Source organism: Asterias rubens, unplaced genomic scaffold, assembly GCF_902459465.1.
Source record: "Asterias rubens unplaced genomic scaffold, eAstRub1.3, whole genome shotgun sequence".
Lineage (NCBI taxonomy): Eukaryota > Metazoa > Echinodermata > Asteroidea > Forcipulatida > Asteriidae > Asterias > Asterias rubens.
In genome coordinates, this window is record NW_022985714.1 from 131485 (window position 1) to 158944 (window position 27460).

Sequence of the window (27460 nt, forward strand, 5' to 3'; positions counted from 1 at the left end):
CTCTTAAATGCAATCAAGTAAGCGAGAGTCGTCAAAGGCTCACGAGTCATTGATGACGGACTGCGTTTTGACATGGAGATGGAGTTAAACCGTGCATCTTACGAAAACAAAACCACCAATGTCGATCTCGCCCAAAATTACGATTCTTATGATGGAGTGGAAGACGAAAAAGAAAATAGCTGGGGAAGTTTTGCTGACAGTAGTTTTGTCTTAGCTCTATACGGTGTCATCTGTGTGGTTGGTATCGCTGGTAACCTACTGGTCTGTGTTGTGCTCCTCCGTGTGCCATCCCAGAGGTCAAACACAAGCGATTTCTTGGTGCATCTCTCCATTGTTGATTTCCTAGTTTGCCTACTTGTCATTCCCTCCAAGCTTGTACCGCCTTCGGAGACACCAGTTCCAAATCCGGGGTTCTTTGGCGAGGTTTGGTGTAGGCTGTACGGGGGGCAGTACCTCTTCTACGTATGTATGTTGGTGTCTGTTTTATGTCTGGTAACCGTCAACTTGGAGCGGTTCGTAGCCATCGTCTACCCTCACAAGTACAAAGTGGTGTTCACCAGACGAAATAAAATCCTGATTATTGCCGTTTGTTGGTTTTGGGGGGCAGTCTCAAAGTTCTTTATTTTGTTTCTGTTCGACGAAGACGTGGAGCATGGGTGTGGATTCATGGGCTGGCCTAACCCAACAGTTCGGGCAGCCGTTGGATTGTACACCTTTATCATCCAACTGCCTCTTCCTTTCACGCTGATGATCGTTGCGCAGTGGAAAGTTATTTTGACGCTCAAGAAACAAGTGAGGATGCTAGCTGGTCCAACAGGTGAGTCGCTATATGCCAACTTAAAGGTCTGTCTTAAAAACTTAACATTATATTCGTATAGATTGTGTTTGACCTGTGACGAATTACTTGATAAAGTTTGGTTGTGTTTCAAAATAACTGAAACCAAGAAATCAACCAGTGGTTTGAAACGGCTGACAGACCAACTCCACCAAAATCAACAAGGATGATATTTCCTGAAAGACCATACTCCATCGAAATCAACCAAATGTTTCAATCTGGTGGTGTACCAAATCTTAGAAAATCAACCATATTCCAACGATTGATGGATTTAGTACTGCTAGTGTTAAAGGGTCTATGTAACTTTTGTAGGACAAAAAAAAACAATGTCCACAGATTTAAACTAAACTTACACAGTTTTAAGGTAATGATAGTAGAAAGCTTCCCTGAAAATATTACATGCTGAGGTGCTGTAGTTTTGGGGAAATGAGTAAAACAATGTCATGAAAATAATTTTCGTCTCATAAGACGAAAATTATTTCAATCATTTACAAACGTATTTTCATGACATTGTTTTACTCTTTTCTCAAAAACTACAGCACCTCAGTAGATACTATTTGAAGGGAAGCTTTCCACTATCATTATCTTCAAACCCTGTAAGTTACATGTAAATCTATGGACATTTTGAAAAGTTACCCAAATCCTTTAATAGCAGCTGTGTGGATGAAGAATGGCCATAACGATGTCAGCACACACCCTAATCTAGTCTTGGTGCAAGACGTTTCTCGTTTCCTTTTCACGCACACCGCGGCCAATTCACCGACAGCGCGCGCACCGACTCACCTGACTTATAGTCCACTCGGGGCGGTGAGTGAACCGCCCCGAGTGGACTATAAGTCAGGTGAGTCGGCGCGCGCGCTGTCGGTGAATTGGCCGCGGTGTGCGTGAAAAGGAAACGAGAAACGTCTTGCACCAAGACTAACCCTAATCCAGTCCACATGTAAAACGGGATAAGAGGGATATTCCCAGTGTCAACTCCCAAACACAACCAAATGAAAACACCAAGGTCCAATTTGTTTAGCCTCTAAGCGGCCAGCAGAACGCTGACAGAACAGGAAATACGATTGTCTTTGTACATTTTAAAACGAATTAAAGGCAGTGGACACTATTGGTAATTACTCAAAATAATTATCATCACAAAACCTTTCTTGATTACGAGTAATGGGGAGAGGTTGATAGTATAAAACATTGTGAGAAACGGCTCCCTCTGAAGTGACGTAGTTTTCGAGAAAGAAATAATTTTCCACGAATTTGATTTGAAATCAAGCATTAGAAAGCACACAACTTCGTATGACAAGGGTGTTTTTTTCTTTAATTATTTTCTCGGAACTTCGACGACCGATTGAGCTCAAATTTTCACAGGTTTGTTATTTTATGCATATGTTGAGATACACCAACTGTGAAGACTAGTCTTTGACCAATAGTGTCCACTGTCTTTAAGTGTCTTCCTTCAACACTTTCATAAAATTTCCTCTACAGGAGAGAAAAATACATTGAAATAAAACACAGTTATTTAATATTTGCAACTAAACAGAGAGTGAATTTTGAAATTCGTAGACTTGCTGAAGTATAAACTCATTTTAAACTCGACCGTGCAGTTTATCATGTTTATTACATTTCACGCCGCCAGTCGTCTGCGCCGTTTTAAGGATTCAGTTGTTGTGCAGCTGCAAACATTTATGATCAGTGCTTTCCCTGCCGGGAAATAATTGTGTGCATTTTTTAAGAAAGACACTTAATTCGTATAAGAAGTTAACAATGAGTTATCAAATGACAGCGGTCCCACGAAGTGACACGAATGTCAAAAGGAGGGAAACTAACAATATGAGAAAAACGACTTTGAACGACATGCACTTTTTAAAAATTGTTTTTTAATTGCATTTTATAGTCGCATCATTAAAATTTTAACACGAACTTGAAGCGTATGAGTCAGAATACCTATTTATCTCATTATTTAGCTTAATTTCTGTTTAATTAAAGCATTATTGGCTCTGAAAGATTCGTGTCACTTCGTGAAAACGCGAAACCCGGATTCTGACATTCGCGCGCAGTTGGTGTCACTTCGTGAAAACGCGAATCCAGGATTCTGACATGCGCGTGCAGTTGGTGTCACTTCGTGAAACCGCGAAGATGCGCGTAACCCAATAGCATATTGCGCCGAACACCATCGTAAAAACTGGTACCCGCTGCGCTAAAAATAGTTTTTCTCTCAAAGTCATTAAACATAATGATAAAAGTATAGTTTGAAAGACAAACACTTTTAAAAAACGGTTTTTTATTCCTTTTTTTAGTCGCATCATTATAATTTCAACACGTACTCCAAGTAATATGAGCCAATATACTTATTTGTCTCATAATTTTGCTATATTTTTGGTTAAATAAAGCGTCATTGGCTCTGAAAGATATGTGTCACTTCGTGAAAACGCGAAACCCGGATCCTTACATGTACGCGCTTAAAAATACCTTTTCTCTCAAATTCACTAAAAACAATGATAAAAGTATAGTTTTATGATTATAACAAATATTTTCATGAATTATTGAATGTACTATTTTTTAGACATAGTTTAATAAAAGTGAATCAATTCAATTGTTAAACAAATAATGAAACAAACACACTTCTCAAAGTCATTTCAAGCTACACAATGCTGTGCTTCTGAGAGTTTTTTTATTGGATAAACAACAAATTAATCATACAATAAATATTATATTAGGATTGGAAAAAATTGTTAAATAATCAATTAAGTTTATCCCAAAGACAGTTACAAGTTAAACTTTTTATATTTTCAAGATGTTGGCTTATTAAACCATACACAAATATCACACTGAGTTTTGGTGAAGAACTGACAAATTAATTACTAATTAAAAAACATACTTGTAAGCATGTTCTCACACTCATCTGTTTTCATGAAACTGCAGCAGACCTTCATTCTAGATTGTTTTGCCACTAGGCATGTTTCACATCTACTAATAATGATAATATTACTAATCACCATAATAAACTATACATTTATAAAGAGCTTCATACGAAGTGCCTCACTGGTTTTTAACAAATTATATTAAATCATTTATTGTTCATAGTTATGTCACACTTTGCTCAGTATTCACGATTGACTCGCACCTAAGATCAATCTTAGGTGCGAGTCAATCGTGAATAGGAATGCTTCGAAAAATGATGATTTTCATGACTTATCAATATCTGTTTCTAGCATGTTACATTATTACCACCTCAAACAAAAATCACTTGTTAAGTACATATGAAACATTCCTTCATTTCATTCATGCACTCATAATTATAACAACCTTAGTTTAATGATAAAACAAAATAATAATTTGACATAAAAAACAAGATTTCATAGAAAATTAATTGAATAAAAAAAGTAGTTTGAATTGCAAATGAAACGAGCAGAATTTACAAAATAAATCACAAACAGTTGGCAGGCAGTTAAAAGCTTTACTTATTTTAATAAGGGTCTTGTTCTCCTGAACAAGTAAAGTTTTATGCTGATCATTCTATTTGCACTGTGAAATCGAGATTATCGCCAGAGTCTATTGTATGATCTTAACTTACTTTTTAACATCTGGGATAATATCACAGTTAATGTTTATGGGTTTGGGTAACTGTATGTATTACTGTTAAATCTTTCTATATATAAGTTGTCTTGGACATATTTAAAACTAGTCAGTTTTTCAACCACACACTTACTTTATTTTGATAAAGAGCTGAATATAAATAAGTTTCCCTTTGTGTTAGTCATCAATAATTGCCATGTAGTTTGCTAATAAAGATTGCGAAAGGTTGGAGAGCCAGGATAGACCCAGGAAGTACCCCCTAACTCTTTGGTAGCACACTGAACAGGTAAACTAGATTGTGTACAGAAGAAAAGCGATTGTGGTTTATATCAGTCCATAAATATTGAGCAAGCTGCCCACAGGTGGCTGGAAGATGGGGGTCGTCTTGATGGGCTGTACTTGTTTATCTGCAATCAGACACATTAAAACAGAAAAACAAGAAAATATGAATACTCGACAAACAACATTTTAAAATGTATGCAAAACCTATCACGAGTGAAAAACGATATAATTGTTTTACGTGTTCCTGTGTGCTTTCATATAATAGTCAGTAAACAGTGTAAAACACACACTGGCTTTTAATTTCTGTTCACATAGTTAAGTCGGGGGGTTTGTTTTCAAAATAAGACCATTCAGCTGTTGTAAATCCACAAACTGAAGTCAACAGTTATGTACATGTAATAGACATGCATCCAATGTCATGGTTACAAACCTGTATAAGTTATTGTTTTGCCCTCGTGCTCTTATGAAGTACTCATCTTCGGTTTGTCTCCGCTAAATTCCATGAAGTCCTTATATCTGCTGGGCCCAAAACTCACGACTAATCAAGATCCAAGACCAAGACCAAGGTCTGCGGAAATTAAACCTGAATAACAAAACAAATTCACAAAAATAAAAATAATTAAGGGTTTACTGTGTAAGTTTGTCATTTCACTTGAATTAAATATAAAGGTGCACCCTTGTACAACCTACAGTTACCTATGTCCACAATTATTAAAGACTGGACACTAGTCCATTTTGGAATACAGGAGAAAACATTAACATTTGTAAATTTAATGTGAAAAGGTGAAAGTATTAAATGGAATGAATAACTAACACTGCAATAACAGTCATATTCATAACGAAGGTAAAGTAACGTCTTAAAACATTATTAACGTACCTTTTGGGGGATGTAAAGTGAAGCCATTCCGTGTGTAGTATTACATCTGTGCACTTTGCAGAACCTATACAAAAATAATTACAAAACAAATTAAACTGTTAGTGTTATGCCTTACTAAATTAAATTAAAAAATGGAATTGAATCATCAAAGGTTTCCACAATTTATCAATGCAATTGAGTGATATTAATGACAAACCTAAGTACTACAAATTTTTTGAAAAAGCGCAGCTAACTATATTATCTTCTGATGACAGACTACCGACTAGTTTTCTACTACTGTACACTATATTACTGTAGGACGGTCCACACTAGAAACTAGTTATTGAAGAAAGTGGGGTTAACTCATGTCATAATCATGTAGGTTCGAATCCCCCAACCAAGCCAACATTAAATTAATTAAAAAGGGCAAAATAGAGCTGTCAGTTTCATCAGACATCATTTATCATAAAAAGTTATTGGCATGATTTTTAATAATGTATGGACACCATACTATTATTACTACTACTAGTGCATAAATATAGAGGAACATCGTGGAGGAAGGAAGTATGGAAACACATACAAAAACACTGTCCTGCTGTAATAAACTAGTAACACAAACATTTTATTGCATGTTTGCTGCCTGCATACCGTATGCAGTAAGTTACATGTACACAAAATGTACGATGCATGAGTTATGCGTACGAGTCTACGAGTTTTACGACTCACGAACGAAGGCATATTCCTAATTGCTGGTATTTCTATATTAGGCTGTTTTAATCTTACCACTGAATGAAGTACAATGGTCTATAAATTATAAAGGGTACTTTTACGTTTGTTTCAAGACTTATTTGCACTCGTTAATTTACAAAAAGTAAAACAAAACATCGTTCAGTACTTACTAAAATCACCATACACAACACGTTACAGCCTGCCAAGCCTTCCATGTGATCTGTGTTGTCAAGCGGACAATGCACATGCGCGCAGCTCTTGTCCCCACGAAGACGAACATAATGCGCATTTTGCAGCGTGAGGGTTCGATCAGATTTGGGGATGAGTTCAGTTTGTGTCACTTCGTGAAACCGCCGGGTGGGCGCGCGCCGTTTTCACGAAGTGACAGTTATCTTGGTGTCAGTTCGTGAAAACGCAAACAGCGGTTTTCGACATGTATGTTACAAAACGTAAAACCGTTAAATACCATGGCAACACTTTTTTTGACTTTTAAACTCAATGAGAATGAAGATTTCCTTCAACCCTAACGGAATATGTAAAAAAAAAAAAATCCGAAAAGGCTTACTTTTTGACATTCGTGTCACTTCGTGGGACCGGTGACGATACAAAACCTTGCGCTGCCAAAGTCCCAGCAACGGGCTGAAACAAAGATTCGTTTATTTCATCAACACAAAACACAACTAAGTTACTGTTGGGTCGGTCTTTAGGAAACTCCCAAGTGCAAGTGTTGAAGCGAAGACGTGCTGTGTCTATAACTGTCATACATCATCTTCATCACCACCATCATCGTTCGACAAAGACACAAGTCCGTGGCCGCTTCATCCTAAACTTGTAATGGGGCGCACTTCAGGAGTCGCCGCCATCACCTGATCTCTTTCAATCGCTGCTCTTTTTAGCACATCTCCACTTCTACCACTCCACTTTGTCACAGTGTCTACATATCCAGCGCAGCTTAGGGCGACCTCTGCCTTGAATTGTCATACATGTGTTGTTTTTTAATCATGAATGATTTGTTTCTTCTCCCTTCACTTTAAGGCTCTTCTACTCTCAACCCGGCCGATCAGCATAAGATGTGGCAGCTCCGCACTACCCAGACGCTGATCAAGACCCTCCTAACCTTCGTCATCACCTTCGCCGTATGCTGGACTCCAGTCCAGTTAGTTTTCCTCGTCTTCAACTTCGGTGTTTACGTGGACTTCTCGTCGCCAGTGTACCACGTCGGGATCATCTTGGCCGTGTGTAACTCCTGTGTCAATCCGATCATCTACACCTTGACGAACCAGCGTTTCCGGAAGGGCATACGAGAGGCTTTCTGTCCGAGGGGTAAATCCACCCGTGTGGGTGACAGGAGCACGGAGATTGTATCTTTGTCATTAAATACTAATAGATAAGCACATCGTTTGCTGTAGATATCACCAAGTAAACACTCCTTGCCAGATGACACTTAACAGCCCACTGCAGACGTCTATCACAGCACCACAGAGACATGATTAACGAATTGGTAGCAGCGGTGGGATAGAGTAGCATTCGATGGTACCGAGTAATAAATATTATACCCATTTACTCAGGGTGGTAAATGCACCTAGTTATAAATATTACATACACTAAGGGGTAAATGCACTCAGCTATAAATGTTACACCCACTATAATACAACCAGTTGTAAATATTACACCTACTGTGGGCGTAATGCACTTAGTTATACATCAGCAACTGAGGGAGTAAAACGCACCAAGTTATGAATATTATACCCATGCACTGCGGTTGGTAAATGCACCTAGTTATAAATTACACCCACTAAGGGGTAAATGCACCTAGTTATGAATATTATACCCATGCACTGCGGTTGGTAAATGCACCTAGTTATAAATTACACCCACTAAGGGGTAAATGCACCTAGTTATGAATATTACACCGACTGTGTGAATACATGTAGGCCTTCCTAGATGATTGTTTGACCCACCGAGTGGCAAATGTACCAAGTTAGAATATTACATCTAATGTGGGTACAGGTACGTACCTGGTTACACTTAATGATGGGGGAAACCACCCCGTTTTGACTAGTACATCCGGGGGGTGTTCAATTCACAAAGTAACACATATTACACCCACTGAAGGATTAATTGCACGAGTGATTAATAATTATTACACCAACTGAGGAGTAAATGCACCCTGTTATGGATATACACCCATTGAGGAGCAAATGCTGAATGAGGGGGGTTTAGGGTGTGCTCCACACCCAATCGAAAATATTACATGCGGGATATATTACACACAGTGAGGTGGGAGTAAACAGAAACCCAACTTGTTTACGCCAGACGGGCCGGCTTCAATATCATAATCAAATGTAGCGGTCATAGCAGCTAATTCAATTTTCTCAAAGGTGTTTACGTAAAAGTTGTGCGAGACACATTGAATTATACATAATGGAACAAGACAAGGCGTTACAACTGCATCATGAATTGGGTATAATGCAGCTTTAAATGAAATTCCCTTGTTACTAAGTAGTAGTCTTAATCTTTATGACCGTGCACCAAAATACTTATCTGATTATCCTCCTTAGTTGAAACCTTCATACTCATCTAAGAAAGGTCAAAGTGTCCCCATAGACCTTTTCGCAAACACCCAATGCGCATGCAAGCGCTAACAGTTGAACGAGGTGCATGCTGGTCTAGCTAGTTGATCCCCAGTTACACCAGCATGCACCTCATTCCACGCCTACAACGTGCGCGTACCGTATATTTGCGATAAGATCTATGATATCAATACGTCAATATTATGAGCATGCTGTTTAATAATATACGAGGATGTATTAAATGCAACTGCTGAGTAAATAGGTTAAAGGACAGAGGAATAAGAATATTGGAGACCTTCAATATTCGTATGCCTTTATTTTGCAGAATTGGTAGAGCTAAAACAAAGTTTGGTTAGACACTACCAACAGATGGCATATGGACTCAACCACCCTAGTGGTGTTTTTTTTTTTTTTTTTTTTTGGGGGGGGGTCCAGTCTCTTTATGGCTCAACTCTCCCGCATCTCCCCTACATGAAAAGAACCCAAATCTTTAAAATGTTGGGTTCCATTTGGTGGCGAGTATGGAGAAAAAAAGTAAGAGAAAACATGACCCAATTAAGCAACAGCCGAAAATAGTTGTTGAAGTGATTTACAGAAAGCGTTTTGTTCTATAGTACGAACTCCATTTTAAAATTATTCAATGATGTTTCAAGATCCCTACTAATCCTGCATAAAACCCTAGTGCACATTTATAAGGCACTTGAGATACATCTCAAGACGGGTTGTCAGGTTTGCCATTAATGGTGATTTGTAGTGTGACATCACACATTGCTAATAGGTCTGACACACTCAATCTTCACTCTTTGTGAAATCGGCCCCACTGCACGTTAGAGAAAGTGTTTACCCCAAGCGTTCTGGCATGATATAATGGCCTGTCATAATGACACCCTGGCGCTGTATTACCAAACCTAGTGGCAATTGTTTTGAACGATTTCATGAGACGGGGGCGACCGTAATTGAAATGGATACGAGGTGATTGGGGCATATTGCTGGCATTATACCATGCCAGGGCAAACACCTTCTCTTTACGATACATGCACTAGGGCGGATTTCACAACGAGAGAAGAATGAGAGCTCCTAACCTAATTGCAAAGCCTTGGGATTACTTGGAGTGTTTCGTGACATCGAGTCCAGACGTTCATTTTAACACATGGGTACTCTTACAACAATGAACTCTACCTCTAAGCTGGTTTGCTATCTATATAATGTTAGTTTTCTATCATGCTGAATGTCATCTAACTAAGGTTAATTGCGTGACCTACAAGACTATTATTCTTTCATTTGTCTGTATTCTTGAAACAATTTCTCACGGGGTTTTGACTGCTCACAACATAGGTATAAGTAAGGTAACATCGTAACACAGTTTCTTTCTGTATGGAAACACAACAGTTTATGTATTCTAAGAGGTATTTTCTTTAATAACATATTCGAATAAAAAAATGAAAAAATGGTCAGGTTATGCAGCACAGCAACAACTGAGAGTTAATAAGGCAACCACTAAAGACTATTTACAAAATGTGTCTTTCCTTTATGTCTTGAAATGTTATCTTTATTTAGTACAGATCATCCTGAAGTTTAAATGGGTTAACTCTATCCAATTCATTGTAAAATATGAGGACAAAGAAGCTAGATCGTTTTAAACGAAATCAAATTATACAGAGTCCTTCGAGACAATGTTTTAATTTCTTTTTATTTTGTTCCTTCGAAATATTTCTGTCGTAGGAAAGAAACTTTTATCAAGGAAAATAATAATAAATACTCCTTTCACAGCATTTATTGCACAAAAAGAAACTGGCTCCGCTATCGTGCCAAACAAAAAAGTTGTTTGTGAAAAATAGCTAATGGTCTGACGTTTCGACCCTTGCAGAATCTTTCTCGAAGGCTTAAAGGCAGTGGACACTATTGGTATTTGTCAAAGACTAGCCTTCACAGTTGGTGTATCTCAACATATGCATAAAATAACAAACCTGTGAAAAATTGAGCTCAATCGGTCGTCGAAGTTGCGAGATAATAATGAAAGAAAAAATACCCTTGTCACACGAGGTTGTGTGCTTTCTGATGCTTGATTTCGAGACGTCAAATTCTAAACTTGAGGTCTCGAAATCAAATTCGTGGAAAATTACTCCTTTCTCGAAAATTACCTCACTTCAGAGGGAGCTGTTTCTCACAATGTTTTATACTATCGACCTCTCCCCATTACTCGTAATCAAGAAAGGTTTTATGATGATAATTATTTTGAGTAATTACTAATAGTGTCCACTGCCTTTAAGGACCAGGGCCGAATCATGACTTGTGTTGTAATTTAGCCTTCGAGAAAGACTCTGGAATGAATTAAATAAAAAGCAAACTCAATTTAAGCATGCATCTTGCAACGCATTACTTCATTAGTTATAGAACGGTTGACCTTTATATTGTTTGTAAATTAAAAATAAAAAGTACGAAGCAAATCACGAAGCAAGATATGGAGACCGGAAAATCAACGGTTAATTAGAACCCAGGAAAATGATTGGGTTGGACAATGAAAAGGTGACTATAGAGCAGGTTGAATCAATGAACTCCGGATTAACTTGTCGGTTTGGCAGGAGGTTCTGTCCCCCACAGATTCGCCCCGCCCCCTATATGGCGAACTGTGTACAAACATCGTCCGATAGCGCCCTCTTTTGATTCATCCTCTTCCAGACCATGAGTCACAGAATCTCCAGGCGGACAGAATTCCCATGGGACACCGGCGCTCTACAAACTGAACTATCTAACCCTTAACAAAAATGAAGCACTTACAAAAGTAACCAGAGCCTCTCTCCAGGTTCTTAAATTCTTGTGAAGGCGGCGGGTGGGGGGGTATTTCAATCCCAACTGTACATAATAAACCTTTTGTGTTTGGTCCACATGACTCGTAAAAGGGGTTACTCATGAAGGGGTTAAGGGCTAAATATAGACATTCTCATTGAATTAACATTTAAGTTATACCATGCAAAACATGTTAGCCCGGATAACGACTAATTGATTCCTAACAAAACTCTTTCCCGCAAAATGGTATCGTTCCATTACTCTCGACCCGCATCATTGCTCCAGTTTAAAGGAGCGTTACACACCTGCTTCCTAACAAAGCAGTTCTTTGGCAGTGTAAGCACCTATGTAATCCACCATATACATAAACTGACAAACCTGCAGAAATTTGAGATCGTTCGACTATGTGATTGGTCACGTGAAAACAGTGAAAACCGATTTCCACATTTCGATGACGTCGATTTAGAAAAAAATGAAGAAAACAATCAGTTTTATTAATTTCTCATATCATCAAACATGAGATTTTATACATAAATTTTTCGAGGGGATGTTTTTAACTATCATCATTATTAGATCGTGTATGTTCTATTAAAATATATGATCTTTCTTAGACGAGTTTTGTCTTAGCAATTCTTTAATGGTTTTTTAATGTACGGCATGGCAGGTAATTAGATGAGGCGTGTCTGAACTAGATTAAAGCAAAAAAAAAACCAAGCAAACAGATTCATCTCATTTCAACATTGTCTATTTGCAATTTAGTGGCTCTTCTATCCCGTGGAAATGTTTCAAATTTAAGAAGATTACGAAGAAGCGGTAAAAGAGGAGGGTTTGGCCTTAAAAGTACCCTCTGGGGTTTAGGAAATCCTTGCTTGGTATTAGTGTTTAGCGGAGGATGATCAGCAAACAAAGTCCTTTTGATGTTAAGTTCTAGAATAAGAAAACAAAAGGGCGGTCTTGATTTTTGCAAGTCTTGTATTTGAAAGCATTTATACTGTTTGTTTTTTTGTTATACATTTTACAGAAGGACTAGCTTTATTATTATTATTATTTTTTTTTTTTACATTAGGAGGTAAATAATTTGTGTGACATGAGTTTCACTTTTTGTAATCTGGTCAAATCCCGCCACTACGCAAACTCACAAATTCTGGCCAACATCAGTTTTATAATGGGGGGGGGGTGCAATTTTGTTCTTCTCGTTTTATGACTGTTCCTTTGTTTCTGTTCTGAATATATAGACTTCGAGATTTTCAGGGATGAACAAATTGTCAAACACTATCCAAGCACGAAAACTATGAAAGAATATTGAAAGAAAACAAGGCAACGGTAAAGGAAACTGCGAGTAGGTCTAATGGACCGAGTGCCTATCGGTTATTAAACTAGATACGTTTAACACGCGAATCTGCAAATACAGAAGGTGAAACCACCACAGGGGTGCGCAACACTAAACCAACCCAACAGTAATCAATACATAATATAAAGTCTCTCAGCCTCTTAAAGGTACTGGACACTAGTGGTAATTATTACAAATAATTGTTAACATTAAAACTTACTTGGTAACGAGCAATAGAGAGCTGTTGTTAGTATAAAACAATACGATAAACGGCTCCTTCAGAAGTAACGTAGTTTTTTAGAAAGAGACCAATGCCCAATTTCATGGAGCTGCTAAGCACAACAATTTGCTTAGCATGAACTTTCTTCCTTGATAAAAACAGGATGACCAACCAAATTTAAATTTGTTGCATATTGCTTGTTACTGGTATTCAGCTGTTGTTTACTTACCCTGAAAATCATTCGGAAATTTGGTTGGTAATCCTGTTTTTATCAAGGAAAAAGTTTCATACTAAGCAAGTTTTTGTGCTTAGCAGCTCTATGAAATTGGGCCCAGTTCTCACTCAACAAAAAGTATACTTCAGCTGAAGCCTTTTATTAGGCATTTGAAAGCACACACACATTTTGTGGAACTGGGTGTTTTATTTTTTTCATTATTCTCTTGCAACTTCGATGACCAATTGAGTCAACATTTTCAAGGAGTTTGTATGTTGTGCATCTGTTGCGACACACCAAGTGAAAAGACTTGTCTTCGACAATAACCAGCACCTTTTTAAAAAAAATCAGATATATTTACAGACAGCTTAACTTAAGATTTCTTTCACTTTTTGGTAGGTGAGCTGTTTGGAATTTGAGAGCCAGGCCTACAAATTAAGATTAAAACGGCTTGGCGCATGAATTTTGTCATATTGTGGTGCACCCACATCAGGCAATGCCTTGAGTAGACAACATATAGAAAGCTGGCTCTCCATCAAATTGTGAGTAATGGACGTCACTCCCACGTGACATTATATAACGACTAAACCAATTAGTTTGTGCATCCGTCACTCGATTCCGACGAATTCGTATTAAAGACATTGGAACAAAATAATCAACGCCTCGTGAGACCGGCATCCATCGAGAGAGGCTGACATACTGCTTCCTGTTTGGGGAGAATTTCTAGGGACGAGGATGGACTTTTGCTTACCCAAACGCACCAAATTTGTTGAATGAACAAACTAACAAGTGGCTGATTAAGCTTCAACGCCACTATAGTCATACCGCTCAGAGGTGGACTTCGTTATAAGGGATACTAGGTCTTAACTTTTGGAGAAGAAAAACCATGAATAATTCGCAGGATTTTCCGTTGAATATTTCTAAGCTACTCCCTGCCATTCAGATTAATGATTCATCAAATGGTACAGATGAAAGTGACGTTGTTTGGGGCAGCACTGCAAATAGAGGTTTCATCTTTTGCCTGTACGGCGTTTTCTCCATAGTTGGTATTGTCGGTAATCTGATAGTCACTGTCGTGCTGCTTCGTGTACCGACTCTACGCTCAAACACCAGTGATTTATTGGTGCATCTATCTCTAGTTGACCTCCTAGTGTGTATACTTGTCATCCCCTTCAAAATTATCCCAACTACCGGCACTTCAGCACCGAATCCAGGGTTCCTCGGTGAGCTCCGATGCCGAGTTTACGTCAGTCAGTTTATCTTCTGGGTAAGTTCCCTGACGTCTGTCTTATGCCTAGTCACCGTTAACGTGGAGCGGTTTGTAGCCATCGTCTACCCTCTCAAGTACAAAGTGGTGTTCACCAGACGAAAAAAATACTTGATGATCGCGTCGTGCTGGATTTTAGGTGGTATCTCCAAATCGTTCCAGGTGTTGCTGTATAGTGAAGATGACGTGGTCGGGTGCCATTTTCTGGGCTGGCCGAGCCGTGCAGTCCAGGCGTTTGTTGGGTTGTACACATTCACGATTCAATTGCTGGCACCGTTCGTACTGATGATAACCGCGCAATGGAAGGTGATTTTAGCACTCAGAAGACAAGTCAAGAAATTGACAGAAAGATCAGGTAAGTACTCAAATCAAGTCAATTTCCACTTTATGTTCACATCACATAGGGGTAATACGCTAAAACAATTGTGTATGGCAAATTAGGATGATTAAGAGCAAGGTTACCCCGAGAACTTAAGCAGAGCATAAACGTCTGAAAGCACACAACTTCGTGTTATAGAAGGGTGATTTTTCTTCCACTATAATCTCGCAACTTCGACGACCAGTTTGAGATCAAATTTTCACAGTTTTTTAAAATGTTTTTTCTTTAAAATGTTTAGAGATCACCAAAAGAGAAAACTGGTCTTTGACAAAAGTGTCCACAACTCCTATAAAACGTTGGGCAAATCATGTACCTATTTTATAACATTGGTTATACCAACAAAGCGAGAAAACGAACACTTCGATCACACAACAGAAATACGGTTATTTTTGTTCTTATTTTTAGCTTCTTCGGCGTTTAATCCATTGGATCAGCGTAAAATGTGGCAGCTCCGAGCGTCTCAAACTCTGATCAAGACCCTCCTGACCTTCGTCATCACCTTCGCCGTCTGCTGGGCTCCAAACCAGGTAGTGTTCCTCGGCTACAACCTGGGTCTCGACGTGGACTTCGCCTCTCCTGTGTACCATGTGGGTAACATCTTGGCCGTGTGTAACTCCTGTGTCAACCCGATCATCTACACCATGACAAACCAGCCATTTCGGAAGGGGATTCGGGAGGCATTCTGCAGGAAGAGCAGGCGCTGGGTAACTCCTTCGGTCTGAATCCGTAGCTTCAATGGAATTTGGTTCTGGTTCATAGTGAATGTTCTAGACGGCACAAAGGTCCCATATATACCATGCCCGATACATGGCAAAGGGTTTCCCCTCCAACTCACCCATACTGCAAAACACTGTTTTCGGCTTGTACAGTCAATCAAAGATCATTTATGGAGCTCCAAAGTCAACAGTGTGTCCTTGGGGCTGAAGCACAGGTGAATGGTTTAGTAAGCCTTATGGAACGGGAGCCCACACCCGATATCGAACACTATTAGACAGGCCTGTGTGGGGTTCTCTGCTTACCGTAAGCACAGAATCGGCGCTTACGGAAGCAGGGAATTCTGTGCTTACGGCAAGCGTACTACACGGGTTAGCGGCGAATTATGGCTTCTGCGCCTGTGTACTCCACGTTACTATAGGCATTTTACGGCCGTGTCCGAGTTGGCGACTTCGGACGCTCAGCGAGCATGATAGGCGTGCGTGATTGGACGTCAACAAAATGAATAATTCATTTGCCTCACATCCTGTGTTGTCTGATAGGTCTAACGAAATATATAAATATTCATGGGCTGCATACTAGCATATCCGAGAGCCCCCCCCCCCCCCAATTTTTTCCACAAGTGGAAATTTTTCAATACAACACATTAAACCCGGAAGTTACAGACCCGACAAGGCTGTCGGCCTGACGGCCTCCGCATGCGGTTAGTGGTACGAGTGCGGATGACTTGTGTGCACAGTAGTCGTACGATGTGAAAGTGTGTATATGGGTGGACCATGCGGTGTGATCGCAAGCACCACGCACAGGGTATACGGGTGGGTTTACAGCGGCGTCTTTTCGGAGCGAATAATGCGACTGCCTTGAGCAAGGCTAGTGCCGGCCCAGAGAGCTACATTTTTTCATAGACGCCATGCATTTATTTTGTATTTCACTGTGCTATACTACCCATTTGATTGAGTGCTGCATCAGTTTTAACGAATACGAGAATTGTCCTCTAAAATATATTACATGTGAACGGAAAGTGAAACAGGTGTTGAGAGTTTTTTTAAAGAAATAATTGCAGCAATTTTTTGCTTTTCAAATTTGTAATTAAACCTCTGGAGATTTCCCAAGGATGTCACGATATTTCAACTGATTAAGACGTAGCATTGCTATTATTCATTATTTAAACAAAAGTGTAGACACTGCTCTAGAATAGACCGATTGCGCTCCGTGCGTCACGTGACCTATAGTGGGTATTGGATGTAAACAAACACGGCGTACTGCACATAAACGCGCGTTAAAAAGACATGATTACTGTTGCAATTTTTGACTCAAAAAGGACTAAATTCTCGAAATCACTGAAGAATATTCTGGAGTTTGTAACGTGAGACCTTACCGGTGGCTGAACATGGGTAAACACAGTTCCACCAAATTCCAAGAGAATTTTTACACGATGTCATGTATTTGTGCACGGAAAGTGTGGTTTTACAGTGCCGTCATTGTAATGATTTTGCTGCCAATATTTTCATTAAAAAAACTCATGAAGAAGCTGCAAATCCCATTATTTTCATTCTCAAAATATTTTATTAGAAGGGGTAGCTGTCAGCAGTCAGCTATGAGTTGGACAACTTTGCGATCTCCCGTATCCCAGCCAAACTTCACGCCGTGGACAACGCAAAATCCACGGCGCGTGAGTTCGCTCAAACCTCAGTAATTTACGTAGTCTAACCATACTCTCAAAAGAAACCTCTTTTGTAGTAGAATACTGGGAACATCAAACAGCAAATGTGATTTAAATCAATGTCACAATATTCAACTTTATAAAAAGGGCTCCGTTTTTAGTCATAAGTGTTGTAAGTGAAAATACAGCCAATTATGGTCCATCGGTACAAGTGTAGCTGTGTTATTCTATACCCACTATAAGTCACGTGATCACATGTATACAATGGTAGCACAATCGGTCTATTGCAAGGGGCGTGGGTTCAGATCCCACCCGAGTAACGTGCCTGTGTTTTTTTTCACAGGACTCAGGAAAGTATAAAGTGCTAACACACATCGGTGTATGGGTAAAAACCAAAATTGATATTCTTTATCCCAGACGCAAATTTATTTATTATCATAAACTATAATTATAATCTTGCATAAATTTACATTGTAAAACTATAAAAGAGAAGCGTTTGTAAGAAGCAGGCTATAGATTGAGAGGAAAAGGTGTCACCAGATTTTGGCAACTTGTGTTAATAATAACAGCTTGTTTTATCTTCTCATGACGTAACTTCTCTTGAAACTTATGCAGTTTTCTTAGTTGATGTACATGTATTAACCACGGGTCACGTAATGTGTGCAAATCCGTCTTTGATAATGTTGTCCGCGTACTATATTTTTATAATATTTGTTTATGTTAAAAGTACGTTCAGAATTGATATATTTGTCAATTCAGGCACCCACGCTGTTGTTAAATAACTGTGTTATCTTTTTGTGGTTTGTGGTAAATCATTTACCAAACATGCACCAAACAATGTGGACGAAGTTAATGTGCACGAAAAAATCACAGTAGGGCATGCTAGCTACAGTTGAACCGATAGGCCTATGTGTCGACAACGCTGTGCATCAAAATAGAGGTTAATAGTATATAGGACAGGGACAAACTATTTGGGTTCTTTATTTTGATGATACAATCATAAATATTTTGGCAAACGATCAGTCAAGTATGTCTTTAGAAGGATATTTGGTTTAGATTGTCAAAATGGCTGACATTTATTTGTGTTTGCATATAATAGGGCCATTACAGATGCCATAACAAAAGATAAGTAGAAAGATGTCAAATGTGTCCAACTGGTTGCAACTGCAAGGACAAATCTGCAGATGGCCCTAAAAAGCTAAACATGATCTCTTGACAAACGCTGACTTTGTGTCAAACTCCATTTATTATTATCACCTAAAGGCACGAATGCCAGCAACTACCAGACCTTTGTCTCGCTTTACCAGAACATACCGTGTAAAATGTTGAGGGTGATCATTTTATTTCACCAATGCCCAGTTTGGTTGGTTTAATAATAGGAATACATTTAAAACGTCACATGGAAGCTGAGGGTGAATTTGTCGAAATTTTGAACATCATGTCAAAAGATTGGAAAGCTTGTCTAGTCATAAAAGCAGACAAAGCATTATTATTATTATTATTATTATTATTAGTAGTAGTAGTAGTACTTAAGGCGCCCAAATTTTGAGAAGATAACAGATAAGAAAATAGAATTAGACATAAACAACAGTCACTTTTGTTGTATGTGTATTCAAAATCTAAACTTTGACTATAAGTTATTGAACACAGAATATCCCAAAAGCCGCGAACGACGATTGCTAAAAAAAACCTGCTTTTCACTTGATGTCATTGAATGTTAATTATTTTCAGTAATTGAACATTCTCGAAAAAAATAGCAATTTCCTTACCAGTGACGATAAGTGTTTACACCGACTTTGCTCTTAACATACACCGGTAGGGCTCTTCCCATCAGAAATACTGTCCGAAAACAATCATTAATACCGCATTGCTCTTTCAAGATGGGCATATACATTCTTTTGTGTTAATTTTAATTCCAGTCATGCTTGGATATTATTGAAGACTATTTTTAAAGTGATTAGTGAAAAACATTTCATTACCAAGCATTTTTTTTAAAACATATATTGACATAATAAGCAATTCAACAGTAGAAAAGAACGAACGGATTTTACTCATTGGTTTTTGTAAGCATATGCTTGTTTTTGACTTGTCACTTTTTAAAAACGAACAAATTTAAAATATACGATTAGTCGGTTATGCTTGTTAGTCTTACAACGGAAATATTACGTAACAGGTCCTGAAACTGATCAACATAAAAAACAACAGCAGCCGGTTGTGTGTTGTATGAATTAAAAAATGGTAATTACAACGATTCCCCAAAGACGCCCCCTTGCGGCCAACAGTATTGCGTCTTGTCAGTTCCATTGTAGCAATGAAAGACTAATACAGTTTCTATTATTATCTTCGCACAATATCTATAAAGTTAAATAATGTCAATTGAGTAAAATGTCTCATAGATGTTCTTATATTAGAAATAAACGGACTTCATCTGACACAGCAACTGTACACCATGCGCACGAAGTATCTCCATTTACTTGGAACAATTAATAATTACAATACAAAGGACTTGTTGTAAAACAAAAATACACTGATATCGGGGTACTTTGATACCATGGCAACCGTTTGGTCGACTTTGGGTCACATATCGTAAGTTAAATATCGTTTTTCAGAGTGTTTTTTTTGCCGCACACCCAAGGTTTACAAGATGATCCAACATTTTCTAGCATCCGTTATTAACTTCGTGCCAACACGTATGTGTCATCACAAATTATAACAAAAGAGGACAATTTAATAATAGGCCCACGATTCGGAAAAAGTTCTACAGTTGGGAAACGTGTACAAAACCAATGGGAGCTGTTGCATTAAGTATAAACAAAAGAGGGACAATAGGAGGTCCACGCCTACAGGCGTATTATTTGTTTATTTATTTATTTATTTATTTATTTATGTACTTATTTGTATGTGAGGTGTGTGTGTGTGGGGGGGGGGGGGGGTCGGGGTAGCTTATGAGGCTACTTTTATGAGCCTACTTTACAACTACATCCTAATAACACAAAGAATTCCATGAGTGAAGGGAGAAGAAAAAAAGTCCATCATACAGGAAGCTATTGACATGCCTCCAGCCGCATTTTGACTTTAGTCTGGCTTCCTACACATCCTATGTTCTTTAAAATATCACAATTATTACCCATACTAGATAGTGTTTTTCACTCATGTCATTCTTATGTTCAAACTACATATCGCGAGTAAGGGGAATTAACAAGAAACAATGAAGCATTTACTGCACCAGAATTACGATTACAAGACCCGTAAAGAGACCAGATTGTCATGAGATTGCTTGACAGCAAGCTTCAGAGAGTATCATTCTATCACCGTCCTTATGCTTGCTACCCTTTGTATAGGGACAGCATACTATAAAGGCAGTGGACACTATTGGTAATTGTCAAAGACTAGTATTCACAGTTGCTGTAGCTCAACATATTCATAAAATAACAAACCTGTGAAAATTTGAGCTCAATCGGTCATCAAAGTTGCGAGATAATAATGAAAGAAGAAAACACCCTTGTCACACGAAGTTGTGTGCGTTTGTGGTTGATTTCGAGACCGCAAGTTCTAAACTTGAGGTCTCGAAATCAAATTCGTGGAAAATTACTTCTTTCTCCAAAACTATGGCACTTCAGAGGGAGCTGTTTCTCACAATGTTTTATACCACCAACCTCTCCCCATTACTTGTCACCAAGAAAGGTTGTATGCGAATAATTAATTTGAGTAATTACCAATAGTGTCCACTGCCTTTAACTGAACACCCATTGTATTTATACTGTAAGAATACCTGACTATCTTCCAACCTCGGCTTGGTTGACATTTGATATGAGTGGTAAGAAAAGAAAACAACAACAGGGCGGCACCACGAGAAATGTATATCTGTCAAAACAGTTGAAACATGCTGGTGTACAGAGATACGACTATTTTATGTCATAATATTGTTATTGTAAAGGCCATGTCGACTCACTGACGAGTCCGGACCCACGACGTCACTACAATATCCTTATAATCCATAACTCTACTAAAACGACAGATGATGGTGCTTGACATGATCCATGGTGCTTGACAGGTAGTTATTGACACCCCACCCCTAATCAAGCCTCCTCATAAGCATTTATGTTTTAATGCAATATAATATGTTGACTGCTTTAGCTAATTTTTTGGTTGTTGGTTGCATTTAAAAGTAAGAATTTTTCGTAAACAAGCAGAAAATATTTCCTCTTACTATTTTGGGTCTTGAGAGAAATAAGATATAAACAAATGAGCATCCCTCGGATAAAAGGCAAACGTTTTTATAATTATTTGGTAGCATGCATTTTTTTGGTTAATTTCCCCACTATAGGGTCAATCAAATTAACATAGGAGATTGGTCTTGGTTGGTGTACGTTTTGTCTACTCAAGCAATTTCCTAATAGTTACACGGATTGTAAATACTTTTCAATACATCATTATGCAACTTTAAGTGCATACATAAAAATGTCATGTCCATTGGAAACATGTGGACTCCTCTACAGACTGAGCATATCACTGGCTATGACTATAGTATGCCCTTGCTACGACTATAGTATACAAATATTGACTGCTTTTACTCGTGCTATGGTTAAAACTATGACTCCCGAGGTGATCCCCGGAGCGTTTTATTTTCCCTCGGCTTCGCCTCGGGAAAACAGAACGCTCCGGGGATCACCGAGGGAGTCGTAGTTTTAACCATTGCACGATTAAAAGCAGTCAACATTTGTTTTAAAACACCCCAAACATTTCTAAATACTGTACTATTAAGTTACAGACCTGAATGCTACAATCCACGGACGACGCGAATACAGACTGCTAAACCTTTAATGTGCTGCATGTAGTGTCATGTAATCCGAAATGGTTACAGACTATTAATTTATCATCCTCGTACACGCAACGGACGTCTGGGTACTGCACGCCGTGTGCTAGTCTTCGGACTAGCGCACGGCCACCGGTGCACTATCACACGGCCGCCGTATAGTAAAACCATGGTAATACCAAGACATATCATCCAGTGTGCCAGTACAACCCCCATTTAAGGATAACTTTGGAAAGATGACGTCACCTATGAAAACAACACAAGTCAACACTTCCTTATAAAACATCCTTGTAAAAAAGCGCGAACTGATGATTTTAAAGATTGCAAAAGTTATAGGGGAAATCTCATTTAAGCTCACCAATTGATGTACCAAAGACCTTGTCCCGTCTTTAGACGCCCTCAATGTCGAGCAGATCCAAATCCGAACCAACACCACACAATCCATAGATCTTCAACTTGCTCACTACATGGACAAAAGAAAAATCGTTTAAAATACTGAGTATTTTGCTTTGAAAAAAGCCTATAAAGTTGACTGACTCAGCCATTCAAATGTTGTTTGCGTGCATCGTTTATGTTTTCTTGTCCTTTCTTGCAAGTTTTTGATTTCGTATGGACTATTCAGCACATCTTGCATATTACGACTCATGGCATCCATCGTGCTGTTTTAACAAATGGAAAGCAATTATATTGTTTTTATTAGTACAGTGATGTTGTCACTCAGCACACTAAGACAAGTCAGTACAACCCCTAAGCCAAAAAACGCATAAACAAAACAAAATAAACAAAACAAAACAACAACAACAGCGTGAGTTTTTGCGCGAAAGTGACGTCTTTGCTAACAAAGGGTACTCGATTTAAAAATGAATTAATGGAAAGTCAATGTCCTTTTTACCTCGACGGTTACGAAATAATTCGAATGTTCCTTTTATGTGTAGCCCCCGTCTGTCTTGAGCAATTGTTTTCTTTCAATAACGGTTGTTTGTAACCTTTCATATTTGTATTTGGAGTAATTTATGAAAATTTGATCGCAGTGAGTTTTATATTTTAAAAAAGGAGACGCGTGTCTTGGGAGATATTCGACGTCTTGTCTTCGGTTGAAGCTCTGCTGGTACCATCTGTAATGGTCAGTTCAGGTAGGCCCTATAGAAAAATCTTGATTCTTTATGATCCAGACGTCGGTCTTTTTTAAAGCACTGGACACTATTGGTTATTACTCAAAGTGACTGCTAGCATGTATATACAACTTTCCTGGTAACGAGCAAAGGAAAGCTTTTGATGGTATACACCATTGTGAGAAACTGTTCCCTTTGAAGTAACACAGAGTTTTTGAGAAAGAGCTAATTTCTCACTCAAATAAAAAACAACTTCAGCTGAATAATTTTATTAGGCAGATGAAACAAACCAATTTGTGGAACAAGGGTGTTTTTTTCTTTATTTTTTTTCTTGCAACTTCGATGACAATTAAGGCAAGATTTTCAAAGGCTAGGTATTTTATTCATATGCTGAGATAGACCAAGCGAGAATACTGGTCTTTGACAAAACCAACTGGAAAGGTGGCCAGTGCCTTTAACCGCGGCCAAATAACATTCACACATTTGTGTGATTTCAGGCCAGAAGCCTTTTAATATTTGAGAAAGAATATTAGTTACCTCTTTCTCAAATACTACATTTCAAAGGAAGGCATTTTCCCAATGTTTTATATTACCGTTGCTCGTTACCAACTTAGTTTTAATGCTAATAACTATTTTGAGTAGTTTCCAATAGTGCCCGGTACCTTTAAATCTTATGATGTCATTTCTTAATCAATACATACACCATTAAAATGCCTGTGCAGAAACTAACGAGTACTCTTTGTAAACATAATTGTACCTTATAGACTATTTTGAATTGTCATTATTACAGATGCCAAGAAACACAATAAAGGAGACCGGTTTGCATCCGCCAGTTGGGTAATTCTTTTCCAAATGCTTGTTAATTTAATTTAATTTTCTTTTTTAACCTTTTGGTACTTTTTTTGTAAAAGTGGATGTACCCACGAAAGAGATGTTTCAACATGTGCAGGTCCATTGTAAACCTCTTATTTTATGAGGTACACACTTTCTATATGCAGCATTAAAACACGCGTGTTAACTCACGCCATAGTTGACATTGACCAAAATGGAAAGTCAACAATTTAATATTAATAAATAAAAAATAACTAAAACACACACACGAGCCTCCGCCCAAAATTGCTTTACAGTGACCAATTATTTAGCGTCAAAAGAAATTAAGAGTCATTGATTGAACGAAAGCAAAAAAATATAAATTAAATTTTATAAATTAGTGAATGTCAATTTAGTTTTCAATATTGTTTTTTTTTTTTTACCCTGGTGAATTAAGTAAATTTTTTGGCATATACCTTTGAGCGTAGTGAGTTTTAATATAAGAAAGGGCGGGATGTAATATTATGTGGAGAGACTTCATGCATTGTCTTCGGATGAGGCGGTTCTGCCATATCTAGTTTCTTGTTAGTTCAGGCACAGTAAGTAACTGCGACGGCTTTCCTTTGAAAAGGCATAAACAATCAATGTGTATTCTTCACAATTTATGAGTTTCAGGCCATATTAATTGAGGTTCGTGACAAAATTTGTTTTTCGTCTCATCTTTGTGTCAAAAGCTGGAGAAACGAAGGCATCATGACGAACGCCGCTTCCGAGTTAAACCTAACTGACGTAGCGGTCGCTGGCCCCGACATCTCCTGGGGAAATTTTGCGAACAGTGACTTCGTTTTGGCACTTTACGGCGTGATCTGCACACTCGGTATCGCTGGTAACCTTCTTGCGATTTTCGTACTCCTTCGTGTGCCATCCCTGCGGACGAACACCAGTGATTTCTTGGTACACCTATCGCTAGTTGACTTCTTAGTCTGCGTACTGGTCATCCCCTTTAAGCTTGTCCCTACTACAGGCACACCGGCACCGAATCCAGGGTTCCTGGGTGAGCTCAGATGTCGGTTTTACGTCAGTCAGTACATCTTCTGGGTCTGCACTTTGACATCTATTTATGGTCTGGTAACCGTCAACTTGGAGCGGTTTGTAGCCATCGTCTACCCTCTCAAGTACAAAGTGGTGTTTACCAGACGAAACACATACGTCATGATGGCATCGTGTTGGATTGCAGCCGCACTTGAACAATCTTACAGCTTATTCCAGTACGGAGAAGACAAGGAAGTTGGATGCAAGTTTGTGGAATCGCCGAGCAAGGAGATTCGGATGGCCTTTGGATTATCCCACTGTTTCTGTTTTCTCGTTGCTCCTTTTGTTTTGCTGGTTTTTATGCAATGGAAAGTCATTTCAAAGTTGAAGAACCAGGTAAAAGCACTGGAGAATAGACTGGGTAAGCCACATCCAAAGAGATTTGTTTCTTAAGTACAGATCATGCCTAAATTATTGTCGTTTTCTGCCGAAAGCAGTCTGTAAAGTTTTCACTTACAGTTTGGTTAGATTTGAAGCGATATGACTTAACCGAACGGTAGTTTTGAAATTCTGCGTCAAAAACCAACCGGTGAAAACAAGTATTGCTATTAGATCAACATGCATATAAACAATACAAACCCTTTTTCATTCATAAGATAAACAATAATAATAACTATTCATTCAGTTTTCGTGAGTGATTTCACAAAATTATGATTGAATGAATTGCGGCGCCATTTAACCTCATCAATCAAATGTTTGGCTCATGAGTTGTAAGACTGTTGACCTTCCGGTTTGACCTGGAAGATAAGGTCAACTGAGGTCACACTCTGTGTAGCGTTTGTTAAGTTTATGAAGACACTTATACATTGATTTAGAGGTTGTACACATTTAATTTTCGTTCAGAAGCTATACATTTTTTTCAAATAATAAACACAACAACCGGTTTCGTAAGTGAAAAACGAATGGGTTTAACAACCTTTTGTACCGTTTGTTGACTTTTTGAAGAAGTTAAACTTTGTTCAAATATTAAACGTTAACCTCCGATTACAGTATAAATTTTAGGTTCTTTAAGGGATCACATTTTGTGCCTAGTGTTCCTTAAGATTTTAAAGACTTTTCTAGTGACGCCAGATTGTAGAATTTCATAGTGTGGTAAAAGAATTATAAACATTCAACTTCCGGTTTGAGCTAGAAGTCAATGTCAAAGGGGGTCAAAACCAATAATTCATAAATTATGTTTTTTGAAATTTTATTTTTCAAACTAAGTTTAAGACTAACTGAGGTCACACTAGGTAGCGTTTGTTAAGTATCTGGAGCCCTTGACTTATAGACTATAACAGCTTCGCTTTTCAAAGACCAACTCAACCGCTCCAAGGCAACGTGTTAAGGAGAATTAAAAAAAACTAGAAATAAGGAGAGGTATGCGATTGTTGTGTTTTAAAGCGACATGACCTAACCGTACGGTAGTTTGAAGTGCTCATGAGTCCAAACCAAAAGCAGGAAAATAGTATTGCAAAATACAATCAATGCGTTCAAATTTTCATTCATTATAGTTACAAATCTTTTCTGAATGTGCAATTGTTTTGATAGTGTTTTGTCTTCTCATAGCTTCTTCCGCCCGCAACCCATCTGATCAGCGTGAAATGTGGCAACTTGGGATATCCAGAAAGCTGTCAAAGACCCTCCTGACGTTCGTCATCACCTTCACCGTCTGCTGGGTTCCCAACGTTAGTTACTACTTCTTTTACGTTGTTGGTGTCCATGGAGATTTCGGCAATCCTATCTACCATTTAAGTGTTATACTTGCGATTGGTAATTCCTGCTTGAATCCAATTATTTACATCATGACAAACAAGGAGTTCCGGGGAGGGATACGAGAGGCGTTCCGCACGGCACGGGGTTCTGCCCGTGTTGGGGACGAGGCTACTGGAGATGTGGCTACAGGAACAGTTTCATTCTCTGTGCCGGCTTCAAACAATAATTGATAATTTTGTTGCGATCGGTGGTATTTTACCAATTAATCCTAATATTATTAGTCTCTACGGTCACTTATTAATATGTATTAAAGCAGGGCTGTTTTTCCAGCTTTTCGGGATTAAGAATGTTATCATGTCGGTTCACGAGATTGCGTTTAATGCATTTTTTTGTGAGAATATCCGGCAGCCATGTTGGATTCCGTTTTGTCTAGTGTCCCTATATAATCCATGATGATTTATTGATAACTAAAATGACGGAGGGCGCACTCTACGATTCATGTTGTTCGAAAACAAC

The 27460-nt window shown here is 38.4% G+C and overlaps 3 protein-coding genes and 1 long non-coding RNA gene across 5 annotated transcripts; 3 read left to right on the forward strand and 1 right to left on the reverse strand.

The window, feature by feature from the left end:
• Positions 1-8212, forward strand: LOC117306305 (neuromedin-U receptor 2-like). The gene is made up of 2 exons (XM_033790900.1): positions 1-817; positions 7308-8212. The coding sequence occupies exons 1-2, from the start codon at positions 73-75 to the stop codon at positions 7661-7663; spliced, it is 1101 nt and encodes a 366-aa protein (XP_033646791.1). The 5' UTR covers positions 1-72; the 3' UTR covers positions 7664-8212.
• LOC117306316 lies at positions 4349-6870 on the reverse strand. Of its 2 annotated transcripts, XR_004520927.1 has the most exons (4): positions 6443-6870; positions 5565-5628; positions 5118-5270; positions 4349-4812 (listed from the first exon to the last, which is right to left on the reverse strand). It is a non-coding gene; the product is annotated as an uncharacterized LOC117306316 (long non-coding RNA). The 2 variants fall into 2 exon arrangements; XR_004520926.1 differs by lacking the exon at positions 6443-6870 and having other exon boundaries at positions 5565-6108.
• A 6070-nt stretch (positions 8213-14282) lies between the features above and the next one.
• On the forward strand, positions 14283-15764 carry LOC117306306 (somatostatin receptor type 4-like). Its single transcript, XM_033790901.1, has 2 exons — positions 14283-15018; positions 15448-15764. The coding sequence occupies exons 1-2, from the start codon at positions 14283-14285 to the stop codon at positions 15762-15764; spliced, it is 1053 nt and encodes a 350-aa protein (XP_033646792.1).
• A 9146-nt stretch (positions 15765-24910) lies between these two features.
• On the forward strand, positions 24911-27174 carry LOC117306307 (trace amine-associated receptor 9-like). The gene is made up of 2 exons (XM_033790902.1): positions 24911-25610; positions 26798-27174. The coding sequence occupies exons 1-2, from the start codon at positions 24911-24913 to the stop codon at positions 27172-27174; spliced, it is 1077 nt and encodes a 358-aa protein (XP_033646793.1).
• The last annotated feature ends 286 nt before the right edge of the window (positions 27175-27460 follow it).